At 41.4% G+C, this 18,657-nt stretch overlaps 3 protein-coding genes across 3 annotated transcripts in view; all 3 read right to left on the reverse strand.

Moving 5' to 3' along the window:
• LOC110843553 (ALK tyrosine kinase receptor) overlaps positions 1-8,667 on the reverse strand; it is a 55,350-nt gene extending 46,683 nt beyond the window's left edge. The window contains exons 1-2 of the mRNA XM_022089518.2: positions 6,322-8,667; positions 1,173-1,349 (exon numbers count right to left, since the gene is read on the reverse strand). Of these exons, the coding sequence (XP_021945210.2) occupies positions 1,173-1,349; positions 6,322-7,894 (1,750 nt within the window). The 5' untranslated portion in view covers positions 7,895-8,667. The remainder of the gene's footprint in view (positions 1-1,172; positions 1,350-6,321) is intronic.
• Positions 8,668-12,990: 4,323 nt separating this feature from the next.
• Positions 12,991-14,481, reverse strand: LOC118434591 (adenylate kinase 7-like). Its single transcript, XM_035848421.1, has 5 exons — positions 14,314-14,481; positions 13,950-14,228; positions 13,738-13,877; positions 13,505-13,663; positions 12,991-13,377 (listed from the first exon to the last, which is right to left on the reverse strand). Exons 1-5 carry the CDS (start codon positions 14,405-14,407, stop codon positions 13,279-13,281), a joined length of 771 nt encoding a protein of 256 aa, XP_035704314.1. The 5' UTR covers positions 14,408-14,481; the 3' UTR covers positions 12,991-13,278.
• An 88-nt stretch (positions 14,482-14,569) lies between these two features.
• Positions 14,570-16,519, reverse strand: LOC110843554 (adenylate kinase 7). Its single transcript, XM_035847657.1, has 10 exons — positions 16,282-16,519; positions 16,124-16,218; positions 15,930-16,040; positions 15,691-15,860; positions 15,521-15,614; positions 15,370-15,447; positions 15,154-15,303; positions 14,980-15,057; positions 14,833-14,883; positions 14,570-14,767 (listed from the first exon to the last, which is right to left on the reverse strand). The coding sequence occupies exons 1-10, from the start codon at positions 16,400-16,402 to the stop codon at positions 14,570-14,572; spliced, it is 1,146 nt and encodes a 381-aa protein (XP_035703550.1). The 5' UTR covers positions 16,403-16,519.
• Between the last annotated feature and the right edge of the window lie 2,138 nt (positions 16,520-18,657).

Below are 18,657 nucleotides of genomic sequence, written 5' to 3' on the forward strand. Positions count from 1 at the left end.
ATGCAATTTCATAAGTATTGCGATACGAAGCCAATTTATTGTCATCCCGTCGGAAACTTTTCAAATTAATCTTTATATTTATCTCCAAATATTCGCAACAACAATTTTGCAAGTCAGTACACACACGGAAAAAACAAGTTATCGTTGATATCTCTCTCCCTCTCAAATCTTGTGCATACATAAAATTCATGTCAATTGTCCACCAAACATTCTAGGAAAACATTCTATCTCCGGATCAAAAGCAATGAAATGTACTCTGCATGCCATCAAAAATGAAGAGCTGGACTGTAGTGAAGCACATTTTGGAGGAGCATTCCTTCATCCAAAGTGCTGTAATTGGAGGCGGACATACGAGATTGAGAAGCAGTGGTCAAACATCTGGGAGAAAGTCGTCGAACTCGCCAGAGCAGGAGCAGCATCCGAGTATTTCTGAGCTGGCTTCAGGCGAAGGAAACAAACACACGTCCCATCGACGACGACAACGACACAAGAAGTCTCTCAAGCCTGCCTCTCTCCTACTTTATCTCGCGTTCTTCCTGAGGACGGGGGAGTTGTGCTCAAGGTGCAGCATGGCAGGATGCGATTTGATATGTGGCAAGTTAGAGGGAGAGGGATCGCATTAGGTCTCCGTGTGGGCGGTCGTGGGAGTTCTCGCTCTCTCAAGAAAATGGAATAACAAACTCTCTCCCTTTGTAACAGCTAGGCAGTCTCCTTCAAAGGAGATCGAGAAGGATGAGGAAACGGATAATCAAATTTTGGACGGAAACAAAAACTCGATCGAGGTTCGTACATAAATACACAATGCATCTCCTGATTGACCATCCGTCACATGTGTTGCGAGCAGGACTCATAACTCAATATCAGGAGGATGACTGGGCGTATAAATAACGTGATTGGGGGACATGTGTACAAACTTATTGTGCAAAATTGATGCTTCCAGAAATAATTCGTCTTTGTTCCTCGACAGACGAAGACCTGCGAATGAGTGAGCTAAGATAAAAAAGCCACTCGAGTCGCTATTCTTAAACTTAATATGTTCCAAAACTTTTGTATTTTGTGCTTTGTTTTAACTCGAATGCTTTTGTCTGAACGCATTTGTTTCTCGTGTATTGCTTCCTCCGAATTTGCTGACATCCAATTGCAGACACAAAAATGGGATCAATAGTTCTTACTGCACTCAGAAGTTGGGATACAATACGACCTCAGCCTGCAGATTACATCGCGATTGCCACTTTCTTCATCCTCCCCCGCACCACGGACACCAAAGCCTTCGTCGTCGTCCTGGCCGCCTTTCTCTTTGACAGTCCTCACCGTCGTGGGTAGTGACGGAAGAGATAGAATGCACCTGCCTGAAAACAAAATACAAGAGCTTCTCAAATTTCAATTATGTGTGTCTCAACATTATTCAAACGTGGCGAGGCGAGACGGGTACAAAGGAGCTTTTGTGTGTGCACAATAATTGGCGTCTTTAGCCTCGTATACTTTGGAGATGCAGCTAAATATAGATTCATAGTATAGACTTTAATGCAAGTAAATTATTATGTAAAATCCCTCCTGTTTACCAAACAACTTTTTAATAGAGATGTAGTTTTTGAGAATTTCCGATCAACCTGCCAAATTCAGCAACCTCCATCTACTTTCTCTCACTCGGGAAGAACTTTCTCTGGAGAACTCGTTTCAAAAAGTTGGTTGCTACTTGCACGACATCTTCCGCCCTAGTTTCCTATCTCTCACTTTCTCCACTTTCTCGGGGAAAACTACGCAGTTGGATCACTTGACAGTAAATCTCTCCGAGTTGGCGGAGGGCATATTTCTGTGTTGGTGGATGACGCAGGCAGGCGAGCATTGCCATGCAATCGTTCCTACGTTCCGTGTCCACCTCGATGAGCTGGAGCTGGAGAAAGTGGAATGGAAACGGAGCAGCCTCCAGGAAATTTGGGAAGAAAGCGAGACTCCTGGTACGCGAGCTCCGTGCGACTCGTTCCAGTCCGCGTGGTCCATCTGGGGAAAGTTGTGAGGAGAAAGTTGCCGAGATTTGAGCTTTCACTTTGGTTCGGTAGGGTACGTAGCGGTGCAAGTGGGAAAATTTGTGCCTTGCTCCACTTTTGACGTTGCTCAACAGGTTGCACTTGCAGATCGTTGCTGTTCCAAGTGGCTACCAATCTCTTTTTCTCACCACTGCAGTGCAAGACTTGTAGGAAATAATACAAATCTAATTTAGTACCCAACATTTTGACATTACTTATGTAAACAGCGCATTGTGCTCTTATGAAACCCAATATGCACTAATGTGTAGTTCAATTATTGCTACTCCGGCTGACTGAAAAGGACCAAAAACCAATTTGAACTTGTACGATTCCTGATTAAAACTGGGCGAGAAATGTGTTTCCATTGAACAATGGTAAAAACCTTATTTCCAACTTTCTCTCTTATCTTTTGTCCCCAGCTCTGCCTTTTTGATGATAAAGTTGCACTGCAGCTTTTTGTTGTTCATTTTCCAGCGTATAACTCCAGCTGCAGCTGCTGAATCTTATTTTCATGATATAAGTAACACACATTTCAAGTTTGGTATAAATTTCATGAGTTTGCTGAAGCAGGAGCAGGAGCTCGGCAAAATTGCAATTTCCTTTCGAATGACAGGTTCAGAAATAAGCGAGTATGATTGAGACAACAGGAAACTCAAGGGCGAGGAATGGATGGATTCCATCGTTCTTTATTGTGCACTCGCTTGCTCGCATTCATACACTCCGGACATTTATTATTCATCAACCTCGACATTTTTGATTTGGTTGTAACTTCCTCATCCAATTCGCAGATGTTCTGAATTTCATCCCGAGTTTAAAAGTTCTCTTGAACGACAAACAAACATTTCTCAGGAAATCAGCTCAAAATGTTGTTATCTGTTGATCTGAAAGGGTTCAAGGAATATCTAAAGATCAACATTTTTCTTTTTCATAGCTCAACATTCTTTCCTTCAAGGCTCAATGCGCAGAGGGCTTCATTACGCTCATTGCGGGTGAATACGTCAGGCCGACAGCAATAAATATCAAAGCAATGAATATGACAAAAGGTACTTATGTGACTTTTTAGAAATTCTAGATATTTTTTTTCAATTTGTTATTTCAGGAAGATCAGCAACTAAACCCACGTCTTTGGACTTTAAGCTTTGAAGAACTTTTCTATTACTTTCATTCCCAATGACTAAATGCTAATGTACTGCTTCGAATTGTGGTGACTTAAAGGCCAAGTCTCAGAATTTCGTTAATTGCTGAGATCCAACCAAAATATTCGCAACGAGTCTAAATAATCCTAATCATATGAAAGTGCGATCCTCACTTGAAATGAATCTGTCAAAGCAAATATATTATCCTTAAGTTTTTAGCCCCAAACAAGGCCTCATGGAATCGTCATATCCGTCTGTCTGTCTACCTATATGTATGTATATGCAAATTAAACCAATTCCAATATTGGAATCATCAGTGGTCTAGTCGTTAATAATCCGCAAGAGCCATTTCGACGGGAAAATGCCAAGTATTGGTTTCCACAGGAAGACAAGAAAAGACGTGGCTCGGGCTATATCAAGTCCTCACTGCAATTTTTCATCTCGACTAGTTTCATCTTCCTCACAAAATCTGTTTACCGTTTTTTACGTATTTGATGGAACTCCTAATTAGCATACCTTGTGGGCTGACATAATGAATAGTCTCAACAAATCTGCCCAACTTTGGCAATATGTATGTACGAACGTACAACTGCTCCGGTTCGCTTTCCCTCTCTCATCCACCTTAAATCGCACCATGATTACATGTTTTTTGATCATTGAAGTTGAAAGTTCCCGTATCGAGCACTGGGAAGCCGTAGGTATTCCGTAGATATTGATTCATTCTGTTGATGCTGTAATATCCAACTTTTTTTTACAAAGCCTGTGCAGACTGTTGTATAACTTTCCCCCATGTCGTAATTAGTTTTCCCCCTGTGTGTTATTATTACTGCGAAATCTTACGTGCGATGGACTGGATTATTTATGACTGATGCGCTCCGTTCATAGCCAGACATGTAGAATCAAGCAGTGTTATTATTATTATTATTATTATGCCGCTGGAAGAACTTTGTGCTAAAATTGTTTCGCTAATCAAATAATCACTTTCGAATCCACAAACTCGCATTGAATGGTGCAACTCTAGCGCAAAAAGTATCTCCGGCATTCGCCCGCCCGATGAAATTGAGGCTGTGAATTGAAGAATCCATTGAAGGAGATTAATGGCATGATTTGAAATGAAAGGACTCAATAAATAAGCAAACAATGGAGTCCATGATCGGATTCGGCAAAACTGTCAGCGCAAATTGAACAAGAATAATGTGGAGGGAAAGTTCCATTCGAGTTTAGTTTATTGATGGAATGGTGACGATAATTATATTGGAGTATACAACCACGGGGCTAATAATTAGGCGGTCTGGGTTCGCATGTACATAAATATGTACAGGCTCATCGTGAGGCAACGTCGGTTGAAACGGAATTGTTTAGACGAAATGTTTGACAGGAATGATATTCAAACCATCAATTTGAATTTAAACTTTTGACAGTTCTATTCCTCCGAATTTACTTTTGTTTCAGGGGAATTCCACTAAAAATCACACTAAATTTAAAGCTGAAAGGTGGGTTTCTCCACATTATGTCCCCCAAATTTTTCTAAATTTGTCGATAGTAAAGGTAAAGATAAATAGCGATATTCTCATCCCACACTTTTTTACATGTTTTTCCTTTTCATAAATTCTTTATACTTTGGAGTTTTCTATCGTTTTCTCAGGGATGCAATAGTTTTCCATACATATTTAGTTTGTAGTGTGGTGTGAAGAGTGTCTAGTTTTAGCCCGATTCAGGGCTTATGGAACCATCATGTCCGTCTGTATTTCGATAACTCATCCTGTCTACTTGAAATTTGGTACACATGTCGTATGGGGAAGATGAAAAGTTAAGTTCGGACGTCAAACATTTGCAAACTCGGTCAAGTGATTGATGGTCCATACTGGTTTTTGAAATTGGTAGCAAAATCAGATATTTTGCATGCTTGATTGTGGGGATATTTTGACGATCTCGAGTAGTAATTGTCATCTGACAAAAATTTAGAAGCGGACTCTGACCCTGACTCGGGCTAGACCAACCCTGAACTGTAAGTTTTTCTAAGATACATACATATGGGCTCTGTTTGATGACTTGATTTGAAGTTGGTGGGAGGAGCGACGTATAATCCGCTCATTCTTTTCCGAGGAAGGCATGAAAACCAGAGCATCGGCGGTGGTACAGCAAGATACAAGTCTGACAAGTTCAGGTTCTATTATTTTTAAGCCCCACTAATCTTTTCCGGGGTTGTTCCACTTTCGCCAGTTCTGCGTTTCCCAGCTGCGGAGAAATCAAACCCAAGACTCAGCAATAATAAATCAAATAAAAACAAAATAAAGTTTGCCGCACACGCTCCCATTGATTTAATCAAGAAAGAATGTATGCAAACGATAATGAATTCCCTCTGACGTGAAAAAATAGGGCAGAAACTTATTTCAGAGAAAGGTTTCGGCAGAAATTCGTGTGAAACTCTAAGCCACACGAACTTGTGTTTGAGCATGTTCTACAAAATGGAATTTATTTCTTGGAAATATTTTCCCTTTGGTGCGGTCGCTAATGCATAAATATCGGTACTGACTGAATGCATTGGCTGCAAAAGCTAATTTCATCCACTTGTAAGGAAACCGACGAGACGATGAAAGTGCTATTCAGACAACAACGTCATGAACCCTTAGACTATGAAATTATGAAATCCCATCATTGGGAAGTGGTGTCGCGGTCTCAAATCCAATAAAAGAGCAGACATGTCAGTATTTTGTGCAGCACACAGCGTGCGTCGTGTCACTCGTTGGTTGGACTTGTTTGCCCAGAAATCAATCAAATTCTAAAATGGACTGCTTCTTCTGGTTGTGGTGTCGTGGTCCTCTTGAAGAATTGAGAAATTTGGGTGAAAGATAAATGCATGCACTTTTCACCAACTCAAACTTAAAGTACATGTCCAACTTATGACAAGAGAGAAAGTGAGAGGGTCGAGCGTTATAGTTTCCGGGGAAAGTTTACAAATTCCTTTGGTGAGGTTTGGGATGTGGACGAGAAAAGTGTGCTAAACCTCACAACACGCAAACCCAATGCGAGGAGAACAAATCACTCCTTCTCTATTCTCATATGATGTGAAACCTCTCAGTTTAAAAAAATCTCAATCTCGCCCGTCCACAAAGCATCGGATGGACAGAAAATCTCCAAAATCACAAAAGCCTTACGGTCCATCACGTATTTGAGCCGGATGATTGCCTCGACATCGCCTCCTAAAAGAAGGCGATGGTGATGATGATGATGATGGTGATGCTGCATCTCTCCCACGCCTCCGTCTCTCCCCTCGGTCGAGGTGGCTGCTGTCTGACCAACTTTCTCCTTCGCCATCTCATCCTCCTCGTCGTCGTCGTCCAACTCCTGCTGATCCGCGGTGGCCACTTGCTCCCCTTCTTCCTCGGACTTTGCCACGCTTCCATCAATCATCAAAGCAAACACCAAGGTTCCCAAATCTCTGCTCGTGTCTGGACAAAATTTTCGCTCTCCTAACCACATTCGGATAAGTGGGAGGGCGTTGATCACCAGGACTTGACCACCACCGCCATCATCATCATCACCATAACTTTCACTTCCGGTGGACGTTTTACGACGATCCTCGCTTACACAGTTGTACCCCAGATTTAGAATCTTATTTCCTTCAATGGCTAATTTTGGCTTTGATTCATGATTTTTTATGGTGGGAGTAGTCGTCGTGGATCCCGTTACGCCAGCCTTTCCCCCAGGCTGGCTCTCTTTCTCCTCGTTCCTCTCTGCCGGCTCTGCTTCCGCGGAACTGTTCGTTTTGTTGAGACATAAACCTGACGAATTTCTTTTCTTCCCAGCAAAGCACCCATCATCCTGATCCGAATCTCCGAAACGGGTGTTGTTCACATAGGCGGTCCACGACGTGTAATTGACAATTGCGGCAGTTATGGCCGTGTCCCTGGGATCATCTCCTCCCACGTCCTGCGGCGTGAGAGCTAAGGGGAGCAGCAGAAGGCTGCTGTAGGCCTGGTGGGTAGGAACATTATGATCCCTGCTTCTCGGGTGGAATTGACGATGTCGTATTCTGGTTGCGGAACTAATTGATTCAAATCTCATTGAGTTTTGTGGTATTTCCTCATCGTCCCTGCCACCACCTGCCGACTCGTCCTTCGCAGCGTCACCATATCCATGGGATTCGGCTCTTTCATCGTCCCAGCAGTGCATGTGATGTGGTAAACTTAGTTCCACGTAGGCGTCTCTCATAAGAAAATCAGGGTCGTTAATGTCCTTATTGAATTTCCAGATTTCTTCAATGGAAGAATCTTTGGCCATTTGAATTATGAAAGTCGTCGTTTCGTGAGGAGGAAGCGATTGCGATTTCATCTCGCCCCCATTATCCTCGTCTTCCTCCTCCTCCTCCAGAAGAACCAAGTAATCAATACTTTTCACAGTGCGATGATGATGAAGTGAGGTCGTCTTCAACCTCAAACTAATTTCAGAGCCGACTAAATCATTTGAGTAAGAAGTGTCCAACTTAATATTGTTATCGTCAATGCGTCTTTTTCGGAATTGGATTTCTTTTAGAGTCGACATGACCTCGTCGATTCCTGGGCTTTGATTCACTGCCGGGTTTGAATCGGTCTTAATTATGTTGGGCTTTCTTAAGTCCTTGGCCTTTCGGTTGGAATTCCTCTGGGCTTCCGAGGCAGTGAAAATCACCGTGGAGTGAAGTATGCCTATTGCACAGCACAGTGTGCGAAACACTCTCAAGACTCTCATCCTGCCTCCGATTACTTTGGACGAGTGATTTGTTTTCGTGTCGTCCTAATTGCTTCGCCACTTGTCTTTTCTTCAGCGAGAAGTGTGGTTCAGGTGTAAAGTCATCCCTGCCTTGGGCAACACCAGCAATTAATCACAAAATCAAAGTGTAATGAGACACGTTTGTTTGCCGTTGCAACAAATTACGAGCCAGTGAGCATCGTATTGTACAACAGAATCACAATTTGTATTTGCTCTCTGCACAAGCGGAAAGAATCATGTGCACCACTTGACTTCATATGAGCCACAATTGTCAATCGTCCTGATGCAACTTCCACTTTGAAGATATTTGACCTTTCAACACGAGAAATGCTTAAGTTTGACTAGATTTCACTTTTCCTGCTCTAATTTGCAACAGGATGATAAGAATTTTCAAGTGTTGGATGTATCAGCCACATGCTTGCACTACTTATCGCAGGATTTCGTCACTTGTTTGGAGAGGGTGGGAGAGAAAACCTTGATTTTTGTTGTTGGTACAATGTGCTCTTGAGTTTGAAACTTATATGTGCTGTCGGACAAACTTCTTTCTTTGCAAAGTGAGGAAACTAATTTCGTGTTGAGCAAAAGTTAAAAGTGATTCCAAGCGACATGGTGACGGCGTTTGGATGGATTGACGGTGTTGTGGTGTAGCTATTATGTGCATGTATTCCGCGGCTGGTTGACGCAAAAGTTGTCGAGTTCTTTCTTCTGTGGAAAAATGAAGAGCGTCCCAGTTTTTAGTGAAGTGAACTCATGCCATAAATACATTTTGGAATCCCCCACACACGCTGATTGACTAATATGTCATCATCCTCGCCATGCCGGCGAAGAGCATGTCCAACTTTCTCTCTCGAGTTTCTTGTCCAAGGAGACTGGGAATATTATGAGGAAGACTTGTTCTCATTTGTGTGCTTGGCTCTTGGAGCTGTCGGAGCCAGTATCCATCGATTTCAATTTATTTCTGGCGACTGTCTGTGGGTGGACACTGTTAAGAAGAATAATCCTTGTTTTCTTGGAGGCACGTAGGAATATGCTCCTGTCGAGATGCGTTACTTTCTACACGCCCAGGAAATTTTATCTTTCAGGAAATGTTCCGGCTGGCAAGTTGTATATTTATTATGATGGACGTTGATTCACTGTCATTGTCACGAGCAAACTTTCGCTATTCAACATCCATAATTATGCACTACTTCGACGACAAGCTGAACTTTCTCCGATGACGTTCGGATCCCGCTGTGGTTGGAATTTCCACCTGAATCTGCAATCAGTTTTGGGAATTGAATTATGCATGTACACCATGTTTTGCATACGTATATTGTATGTAGATGCAGTTGTGTAGGCACTAAACTAATCCTATTCTGGTGATCGGTACTTATTCGCATCATTTTCTCCCTTCTAACTCGAAGCCGGTGCATGAACACTGAACGTGTAATGTATCAGAGTGAAGGAAAAAGTTTTCACTTTGGTTAAAGAAATCTTGCTTTGAGCTCAACTAAACCGAAACGTGACTGATCAGACCATCTGAGACTTTCACCCTCTTTCTTTCTCACTCTCTCCCCATGCATCTACCTGCCTGGCCGCCTTCCTTCCCTTTGTCTAGACGGCTTTCCATTATAAAAATATACCCAAGAAAATTAACTAGCACTTAAAATTCCTCTGGTGTGCCTCCTGAATTTCTTTAAAATAGAGCAAGCACCAGTTGTACACACAATTTCCCATTTAACGCGATACAGATATACATGCAATCTCAAAATACAATTAACTCGGAATTGGATTGATATCAAGCATTGTCTTGAATTTGGACAAGGACCGTGTCTCTCTTTGAGATATATAGTCCAACAACAATACATTCTGACAGGCTTAAATTCAATGGTGAGGGCTTAATTTCATTTTAAATGTCAAAATCTTAATAAGTAATGGTTTAAGGTGAATGGATTATATTTAAATATAGGATTTGAACTTACACTCAAGGCCGGTGTGTTGTTGGATTTGATTGATATGACCTTTGAAGTCAGTCAGTAGTATTTCCCAGGAATTCTTATATTTGGATTTGAAAGCGTCAACATATCACACAGACGTATTAATTATCTCTGAATCTGAATTATCCAGCCTTTGTTTTTCTCAAATCAGGATCGAGCTAGAAACACGGTCCTAATTATTAATTTAGCGTAGACAATGCTCGCACATGCCGACCTTGCCGCTGTATTATGTACGAGTTCTGCTGTGAAAGTCAAACAAAATCGCTGGGTGCAAGTGACATCAGGTTTATTAATTAGATGTTGTATTGTCTCTGCAAAATGGGTGACTTTAATCAGCAGGATTTTCCAATGAACATGCTGCTAATTGACCTGCATTCACCACCACCACATATTCTCAATTGCTTCCGCGAAAGTAAGATGTGCACATGTTTTGCATATAATTGCACAATATTGTGGAGAGGAAGAGATTGTCTACGTGCATGAATGGCATCTAATTTTGCAAGATATTGACCGACGCACCAATTTAAATAAAACTATTATTGTTCCATTACGCTTAAAAAAACTTGCTTCCTTATTCACGTGCTTCACGGCCGGAAAACATTATTAGAGTTCACATTCGCCCAAACAAATGGGATTCGTGAGCAGTAACGGGTTTCCTCCCTGCAGCAATTTCACTTTATCTTGTCATTCCAAGACTTCATCTCTGTCCCACACAAAGCCCGAGGAAGACAAACAGCAGAAACTCACGCAAATGGTTAAATTATAAAATGGGATGAATATTGAGTGAGCTTGAGATGAGATTCGCTACACGTTTTGTCTCTTTTCTGCCAACTTCTTTCTTTCGAAATGAGACTGCTGCGACCACACAAACAACGCAGCACACGCGGAGGACGATGAGGAATGAAGGGAGCTCCTGGACTGGAAAATCTCACTTCTTGCTCTGTCAATAAATAGTTGAGGAGAGAAAGTGAACAAAGTCCTGTCGTGTGAAGCCGACGCCGCTTTCTCCGTGCTCCTCATCTCCTTCTTCCTACTCCTGCTGCTCCTACTGCGGTGCGAAGGCGGATGAAAACGAGACGCGCTGAATGAACGTGTTTCTACTTATTATTATTGTTAGTATTATTAATATTAATAGTATTTATTCTACATTGCTGCCAGTTGGTGATGTGGCGTGCTGGCGATTATTGCCTGCAGTCTAATAAGCATTTGCAATAATGTGCTCTGCGTGAAATTTGCTCATCTTCAGTCTCTGGAAAAAAAATGCTTGGGTGCTGATAAATATAATTTCTGTTTTTCTGATTGCATGACACCACGCTTGTTTTATTATTGGCAAGCTGCTCACACCCACAGGAAATTAGTAAACAAACCGTTGAGTGCCGTTATAATTAAATATTTTACGCATTTCCCACTCAAATGTTCAATAACAAGAGTGATATAATTTGATTACCACCAAAATAATCAGGAAGGGATTAATTGAGAAAAGGAAGAACGGCAGGACAAGCACAATAACTTATTGTTTTACTTATTAGATTTACGAAATCTCATTTGCATACAATAACTCTGGAGCCAACTGGAGCAAGGAATAATTTGAAGGACATGTTGGTCATCTATCTGGTTACATAATATCATACGTAACAAACAACCATGCAAAGTAAAGAGTGAGCTGCACTTGGCACTTTCCGCCTTTGTACACTTTGAAATTCTTGCTAAACTTGTGTGTTTCTTGCTAAAATGCGATTTTATATCAAACCAAAAGCTTCAAACCTTTAAGCTGTCAAACATTGAAATGTTTTGTGACTCGAGATTCGGGACAAATATTTCTTTAATCTACACATTTTTAAGGTTTGTTGCACGTTAAAGGCAGATTTCCACGTCACCTGTAACCCACTGTTTGAGATGACATAATTTATACATGTCTCAATTAAAATGTTGTTACGAGTTTAATTATCTGCTTTGAAAAAGTGACAATTTCATCATAATCTCGCTCAAGTTTTCAAATTAACACGCTGTCAACTGTAACAAATTCCCAATTTCAGAAAAGGAGAAGTTTTTGATGGAAGACGGCAGGACATGTATTCCATCTCGGGTCATGTATCTCAGAAGGACATCTGAGACCAAATATTGCCTGGAAATATTATCAGGAAGGCTTTTCTCTAAGCAGAGTCAGCAGTCGTACAGCTCAACGTGCTTTATCTTGGAAATGTCTTCCCAAATCTGAGTTGGCAGACACGGGACGATGAAGTCATACTCTGATATCGTCCTTTCACCTCTTGTTAACAGCTAATTGACTCGGCATTAATTACGGGATTCTGTTATTTTAGTCTCCAAAATCCACATGGAAAATATGAAAAAATACGGTCCCCTGAGATCATCACCGGAATACTGTATCATGTATACCCAGTGATATTGTATTGCACATAATAATAGCTATTCCATGTATGTACATATGCAATAATGTGTTACGAATACGAATTTTATAACTTGATTACCACGTAAAACTGGCGTACATAAATGAGTAACATGACGAGAATGATTTTTGAACAGCGAGGATCCTCCTCCTCCTCCTGGAATCTAATAAAGGTTCGAACTTTGAAGTTGACGAAGGGCACACACTCGATATTGCTCATCCCGTGAATGCATTAGTCATCTGTCACTTGGACACTGGGAATGAGCCCGTCGCATCCCCGCCTGCACTTGGCCGAAGCAGAAGGCAAAAAGCTAAAAGCATTTCGGAACATTCACCGCCGCTGCAAATGAAACAAGCTGTCGCTCTCAGTTCTGGGGTGTCATCGATCTTCTCTTTTTCAGATGCCTCCTCGCTCACTCACCACTTTATCAAATATGGATTGGGGAATATTTAATAGAATGAAATCATCTTTATTGGCTGACCCGGCGTTCATATCGTACATATATTAGCAGCATCCGTCTGACTTTCTCCTGCTCAACCCATGCACCAGTTTTGGGCACATTTCATCCTCGTGTCCTTGTAGTGGGAATCAGTAATGCTAATGTTATTATGAGACGTGGCGACGACTGGCGAAAATATTTTGGAGGATGATGAAAGGAATGATAATAAATTCACAATTGGACGGATGGGTCACATTACTCAAATTATGTATTTCGACATTTTATACGCGTAACGAAATCAGATTTCAAAGTGAAATACTCTTCCAACTACTAATGCGAAATTTATCCAAGATTGCAATTTCTTCATCTTCTTTATCGTTTATACTTTTAGGACTAGTTGCTTTTAGCTGGCTATAAATTTGCCAAGTATATTTTAGTCTGGAGTGAAATACTTATCAATTGCTTATCAATGTGGTTATCAATTAATATGTAGTGGCTAATTTTTTTGTAGAGTTTACAAATAGGTGCAATCACTTTGTATCACTTTGTTGTTCCTCGTTTCTTAATCATCTCATCCCTGAACTTTTGAGCATTCGCGTTGTTGATGCTGCCAGGATTATGTTGAAACATGAACTCCGCCTAAGCAAAGGATGAGTTAGTGAAAGGGTGAAAGTCCATAATCGATTCAATCACTTTAGAAATACTTTTGCAAAGTTGGGACAGGGTGAGGAGGTGAGTCGTGTATAAATAATGATAAGAATCTCACCAAGAACTCGACGGGGTCATAAGGTCGCACTCGTGTGACCTCGATAAGACCTTTGGTGAGAGTGGGGACGACGTGAGCCATCAAATAGTGACGAAGCGGAATCATGGCTGCCTCCTCCCTCTCAAACTCTTCTCGCTTGATCTTGGCCAGTTTTTCCATCTTCACAAATGAGACAAATTGTACACTTCGTCTTGGCATACTAAATCTCTACGTTAATTCTATCTAAATCTTACCCATTGCTGAATATTGTTTCTCCGATCTTCCAACTCTTTGCTTTCAATCTGAGCCAAATCCTCTTTCTCGATCGTCGAAACTTTCTCCGCCTCCAACTGCTGAGCATTCTTTAAAGCGTTCTCTTGTTCGAACGTTAACCCTGAAGTAAAAAATTGTTGTTTGGTTCGTCAATTACTAGGCAATGACATTCATGAGACTCGTATTGACTGACCATAATTGTGAGGCTTTCCCAGCAAATCCGAAATTCTCAAGATGATGTTTGGAAGGTTAGCACTGCTGTCAGCGGTGACATCAATTGAATAATAAATCATTTCCTGAAGGTCCATGTAGTGCAGGGCAGTGCTGTCGTAGTTGTCCATCTTCTTGCGGTAAGCCTGCAGCACGCCAGGAAATACTTTGTCCTGGTGCCTGTCTTGAAGTTGAGCCGTGGGAATGGTGAGCATTCGTTGGATCAAAAATTCATCAGAAGCTTCCAGAACGATTATTTTGTCTGCAAACAGAGGGTAAACAAATTTGCATAATTTGTAGTTGCATAGATGTCAATGGGTGCATTCTAAGAAGGAGGGATGGCCAACCTGGGACAATTCTGGGGTCAAGGATGTCCTTTCCATCTTCGCCCGGTTCCTCGCCGTAGAACTCACCGAGCTCCTCCCCAGCCAAGAAGAGCATTCTTGCCTGGTCATCCGTCTCTGGGAATCCATCCAACACAAAACCTTGGTTCTGGCACTGATTTGTCAGAAGACGGAATCGATAAAGCCTGAAAAGTGTTTGGTGATAATCTTGTGATTTTTTCCTCTTCCGACGAGTAAGGAAGAAACGAAACGTATTAATTTACTTGCAAATTATCTCATCGCCGAGTTGCGAGACACTTTTTCGAGCAATTTCGCTCTCCGCATCGGTGCCGTCCATGGGTCCAAGGGAGAGGTCCACCTCGGCCAGCAGTTTCTTGGCCGCTTCACGAGCATCCTCCTCCCGACTGACATCCAGTCCAACGATGTCGGGTTCGGACTGATCTCCTGCAATGTCCCTCTACATGAAAAATAGCAATGAGACACAAATTGTGTTTTTAATGAGGCCAAAACCGTGACACGCACCAGAATTTCGATCGTGGAAGCTATCATGTCCGCTTGTGTGAAGTGGTTCAGCTAAATTCAGACAGAATAAATCATGCGGTGGTGATCACTCAAGTTGCTATTTTGATGCCAAGATTTCGCGTGCAATCGATTATTGTACAAACTCACGCGATATATGTCAGAGATCTGTCGAGAGATTGTGGACTTGCCTACTCCCGGTGGACCCAAGATGCATACTTTCAGCGGCTGAAATAAGCAATTTCACCGTATTTGTCAAGCTAGTAATCACTTGATCAAGAATTAGCTGTAGTGTCGTCGTCGTAGCTCCAAATTAGGACTCACTTCGAGATTTCGTGATTTTTTGTACTCTGCAGCTATCTTGCTAATCAACATATTCATTCCCTTTTCCGCTGTGAAGTCGACGTTGAAATTATCTCGGCAAAAGGTCGTTTCAATTTTGAGGTCCAGTTGAAGTTGGTCAGCTTGAAATGTCTAAAAAAAATGTTTTCTGGCATTAGAAAGTGAGCGAGAGAATGCAAAATCAAAGGAAAAGTATACCGAGAGTTCCCTGTTGAGGTAAATGTCTTCTTCCGGCAATTTCATCACTCGCCCAGTCCCCAAACATTCACTGATGCTCTACACGTGGACATATTTACCCCATTTTTACTTATAAATGGAACTAGTAAATTTCCCCATCTGTGCAACAAACCTTGACAATTTGATCCTGTTGGCACAAGATTGGATCGATGGCCAGAATGTATCTCTGGCGTCGTGGCGTAAAGTCCATGACATTTTGAAGAATGCTATTAAACGGCAATTGTGTCGTAAAATATACGCGTCTTATTCAAAGAAATATGGTTTGTTTGTCAAAATGCATACCTGGCCAAATCCTTAATGTACACCGTAGGCAAGAAGTTCTTCCCTGTTCCGTAGATGGGTAAATATTTGGCGTTATGCCACGCGGATTTGAACCAGTGATGAAGAGGTCCTTCTCCAGCCCCATACACGGCTCCTGCTCCCACCACGTACGCCTTGAACATTCCCTTCGTCTGGTCAAGGAGTTTTATCCATTAGCTGTTGAGGTTCTGAATGCTAATTGCTGTTTATGAAATTATTACCATTTTTCCAGAGGCTACGACGTACCTCTCCAGGAGTTGGAGGTCACGGTACGCCGGTTTAGTTCTTCTTCTTCGGTAATCTTGCTCTGAGAGGTAGGCGTTTGGATCACTCTGAAGGAAACGTACAAGCGAAAAAGATGTAGATTTTTAAATATTAACAATTTGCAAGTTCAATTGGGAAATTTATTACGCACTGGATCGGGGGACTTGGTGTGGTACCAAGAGTGGACCGAACTGATGAGAATAAAAACTCGTCGAGTCTTAAAAGTTGGGACTCTAGCTCGAAATGCTGTAAAAAACGAAGCAGTAATCGCAATACGAGTCTTGTACATACGTTGATGTTTAAACTAACCGTCACAAACTGCTCGGACTTCTTCAAACCTTTCCATCGTGGGGTTGTCGGTAAGGTCGTAAATAACAACGCTGCATTTTAGTATTTCTTTCAGATAGGCGTCGTAATCTTCTGTTTGCATTACGGCCCACAACCAATTAGGAATTTGACTCTTTGCATCCTGTGTACAAGAAAATGCAACATTTAGAACTTTTACAAGTAAATTGTATTAATTAATGGTCTGAAAATAAATACTTTAAAAGTGCCCAGAACTTTCCAATACGTTGGGAGATTTGACCCCCCAGAATTTTCTTCCCCTTCAAACTCCTCGTCACTTTCGGGATACGCATTCCCACTCCCCACGACCTTATCGCTCAGGTAAAGCCCCACATATTTGCCCAAGTACGAGTCAACGGGGTTGATAAGCACCGAAGCTGCATCCACAAAATCCTGGACTTTCTCCACAGGAAAGACTACGGTGCCAAAGGCGAAGCCTCCAGACGACCTTGCGTCCTCTCCCCGCACCTCAAATTCGTCCTCCTCAGATTCGTACAACGCCCTCTCCGACATTCTCCGATTACGCGAGTAACGGCAAGTTTTCACAAATGATTCGATGAAATTGTGGAGGAATTGGTGGCAATTCCTGTTACAAGGAATCTTCAATCACTAACGGCTACGTCCGTATTTCTGGGTTCAGCCGTAACTCAAAAAAGTTATTTTTTTTATTTTTCTTAGGTGAAGGAAAAGTAAGCATAAGGTGATCATATTAAAAGATCACCATGGTTAAGCCTAAGTATGCATTCAGCTGCAACTTTGAAAAGGTCGCACTGAGATTTCGCCCGAACCGTGCATTGCATGAAAAACATGTTGAAACAAAAAAACCAGAGAATTCTGTTTTACAGATACGTTTTTTTTATTTTTTCAAAAATTCTAATTCCCTCAGGTAGAAAGTCCGATGCCTAAAATTTCAAATCCATTTCTTGGCATCAAGGAAGTGTTTCCGACCGGGGGCTTGCCATTTTTATTATTCTCCAGGATAATACGCAATCGGATGAAAACTCACGGAATTATAGCTTTTTGAAATATTTCCATTAAGCAACCTACTGGTTGCTAACGTGCGCTAATAGTTTATTTAGCATCGATATTCAATACTCAACATAACCAATGTTGCTAGACAATCGAATTACGTTATTATTAGATCGCTAAGTGTCAACGCATGTTGCAACAGAGCAATCCTTAAAATTCAGAAACTGGGGGAATAAATTGGTTTACCGCGCATCCACCCACAGGAGAATTAACAACGTTTAAGATTTTATAATTGCATCTGATTTTATGCATATAAATTCACAAATCACTAAAAATAATTAAATAAATAAATTTTAAAAAACAAACTTAGGTGAAGGACGCGCTTAAAATATTAAAACAAGAAGCATTAAAAAATGTCATAAATCGTTTAATATTTATTAACTTTTACTTTACCGGGGGCCCAACTAACACAGGAAAAAAGCTATACTTTCAAGCATTTGGAACAATTATACGAAATACGTAATATCTATTTGTATATTAAACTTGCAAGATTTGAATGGTTATCTTTCAATAAATCGCGACACTTCTTACAAAGGAAATTTGTTCATGTTCTGGCGTATTTTAATAACTCCCTCTGTAATGCTGCATTTAATATTTAATCAAGTCATTGGTTCAGCTACATTTATTGTTGATTATCATTGCTTTGAAAATTTAATAGTTGGGCCCACGGTGAAGTAAAAGTTAATAAATATTAAACGATTTATGACATTTTTTAATGCTTCTTGTTTTAATATTTTAAGCGCGTCCTTCACCTAAGTTTGTTTTTTAAAATTTATTTATTTAAAAAAGCGGATATTATAATATCCAGCCTTGTGTATCCATGTGTCTGTCTGTCTATTTGTCTGTCTATTATAACATAAATTCCACAAATATTTTCAAATACGTATTTCTAGGTTTTAAGACATATTTATAAATATTTTCGATATGTATTATTAATCCTTTTTCAGGTTTAAACTAGTTGCATACTTTTAAATTCATGTAGGACAATCAGAAACAGGCGAAAAATTTGTCGCCTCGTTTATATGGTGGGAGCTGTTGGCCGCCCTGAGAAGGGCGTTTCCAGAGCACACGACGAGGACGTCGCTCCCTCGTGCTCCACGCGGGCGGGCCCCCACTCGCGCCCGAAGGCGTCCGCAAGGGTCTACCTCCACCGACCGAGAAAACCCTGCCCACGTCGCCGCCTCTGCGACCGACGTCGGACCTCTGCGATGTTCCCCATGGGGGCTCGTCTTACCCTCGCCTTACGAGGTGGGAGCGCACCCGTAAATCGGCCCCCATTAAGGCTTCGAACTCGGGAACCCGGTCAGCCCC

This window comes from Folsomia candida, unplaced genomic scaffold (genome assembly GCF_002217175.1).
Source record: "Folsomia candida strain VU population unplaced genomic scaffold, ASM221717v1 Fcan01_Sc002, whole genome shotgun sequence".
Lineage (NCBI taxonomy): Eukaryota > Metazoa > Arthropoda > Collembola > Entomobryomorpha > Isotomidae > Folsomia > Folsomia candida.

Coding starts and splice junctions, on each gene's coding strand:
- LOC118434591 (XM_035848421.1), bottom strand. CDS start 14,407: ATGCTCTTCTTGGCTGGGGAGGAGCTCGGTGAGTTCTACGGCGAGGAA. Junction 14,229..14,313: donor TGACCCCAGAATTGTCCCAG/GTTGGCCATCCC, acceptor CTCTGTTTGCAG/ACAAAATAATCGTTCTGGAA. Junction 13,664..13,737: donor GAAACAATATTCAGCAATGG/GTAAGATTTAGA, acceptor TCATTTGTGAAG/ATGGAAAAACTGGCCAAGAT.
- LOC110843554 (XM_035847657.1), bottom strand. CDS start 16,402: ATGCAAACAGAAGATTACGACGCCTATCTGAAAGAAATACTAAAATGC. Junction 15,304..15,369: donor ACCTCAACAGGGAACTCTCG/GTATACTTTTCC, acceptor CATTTTTTTTAG/ACATTTCAAGCTGACCAACT. Junction 14,884..14,979: donor AGATCTCTGACATATATCGC/GTGAGTTTGTAC, acceptor GTCTGAATTTAG/CTGAACCACTTCACACAAGC.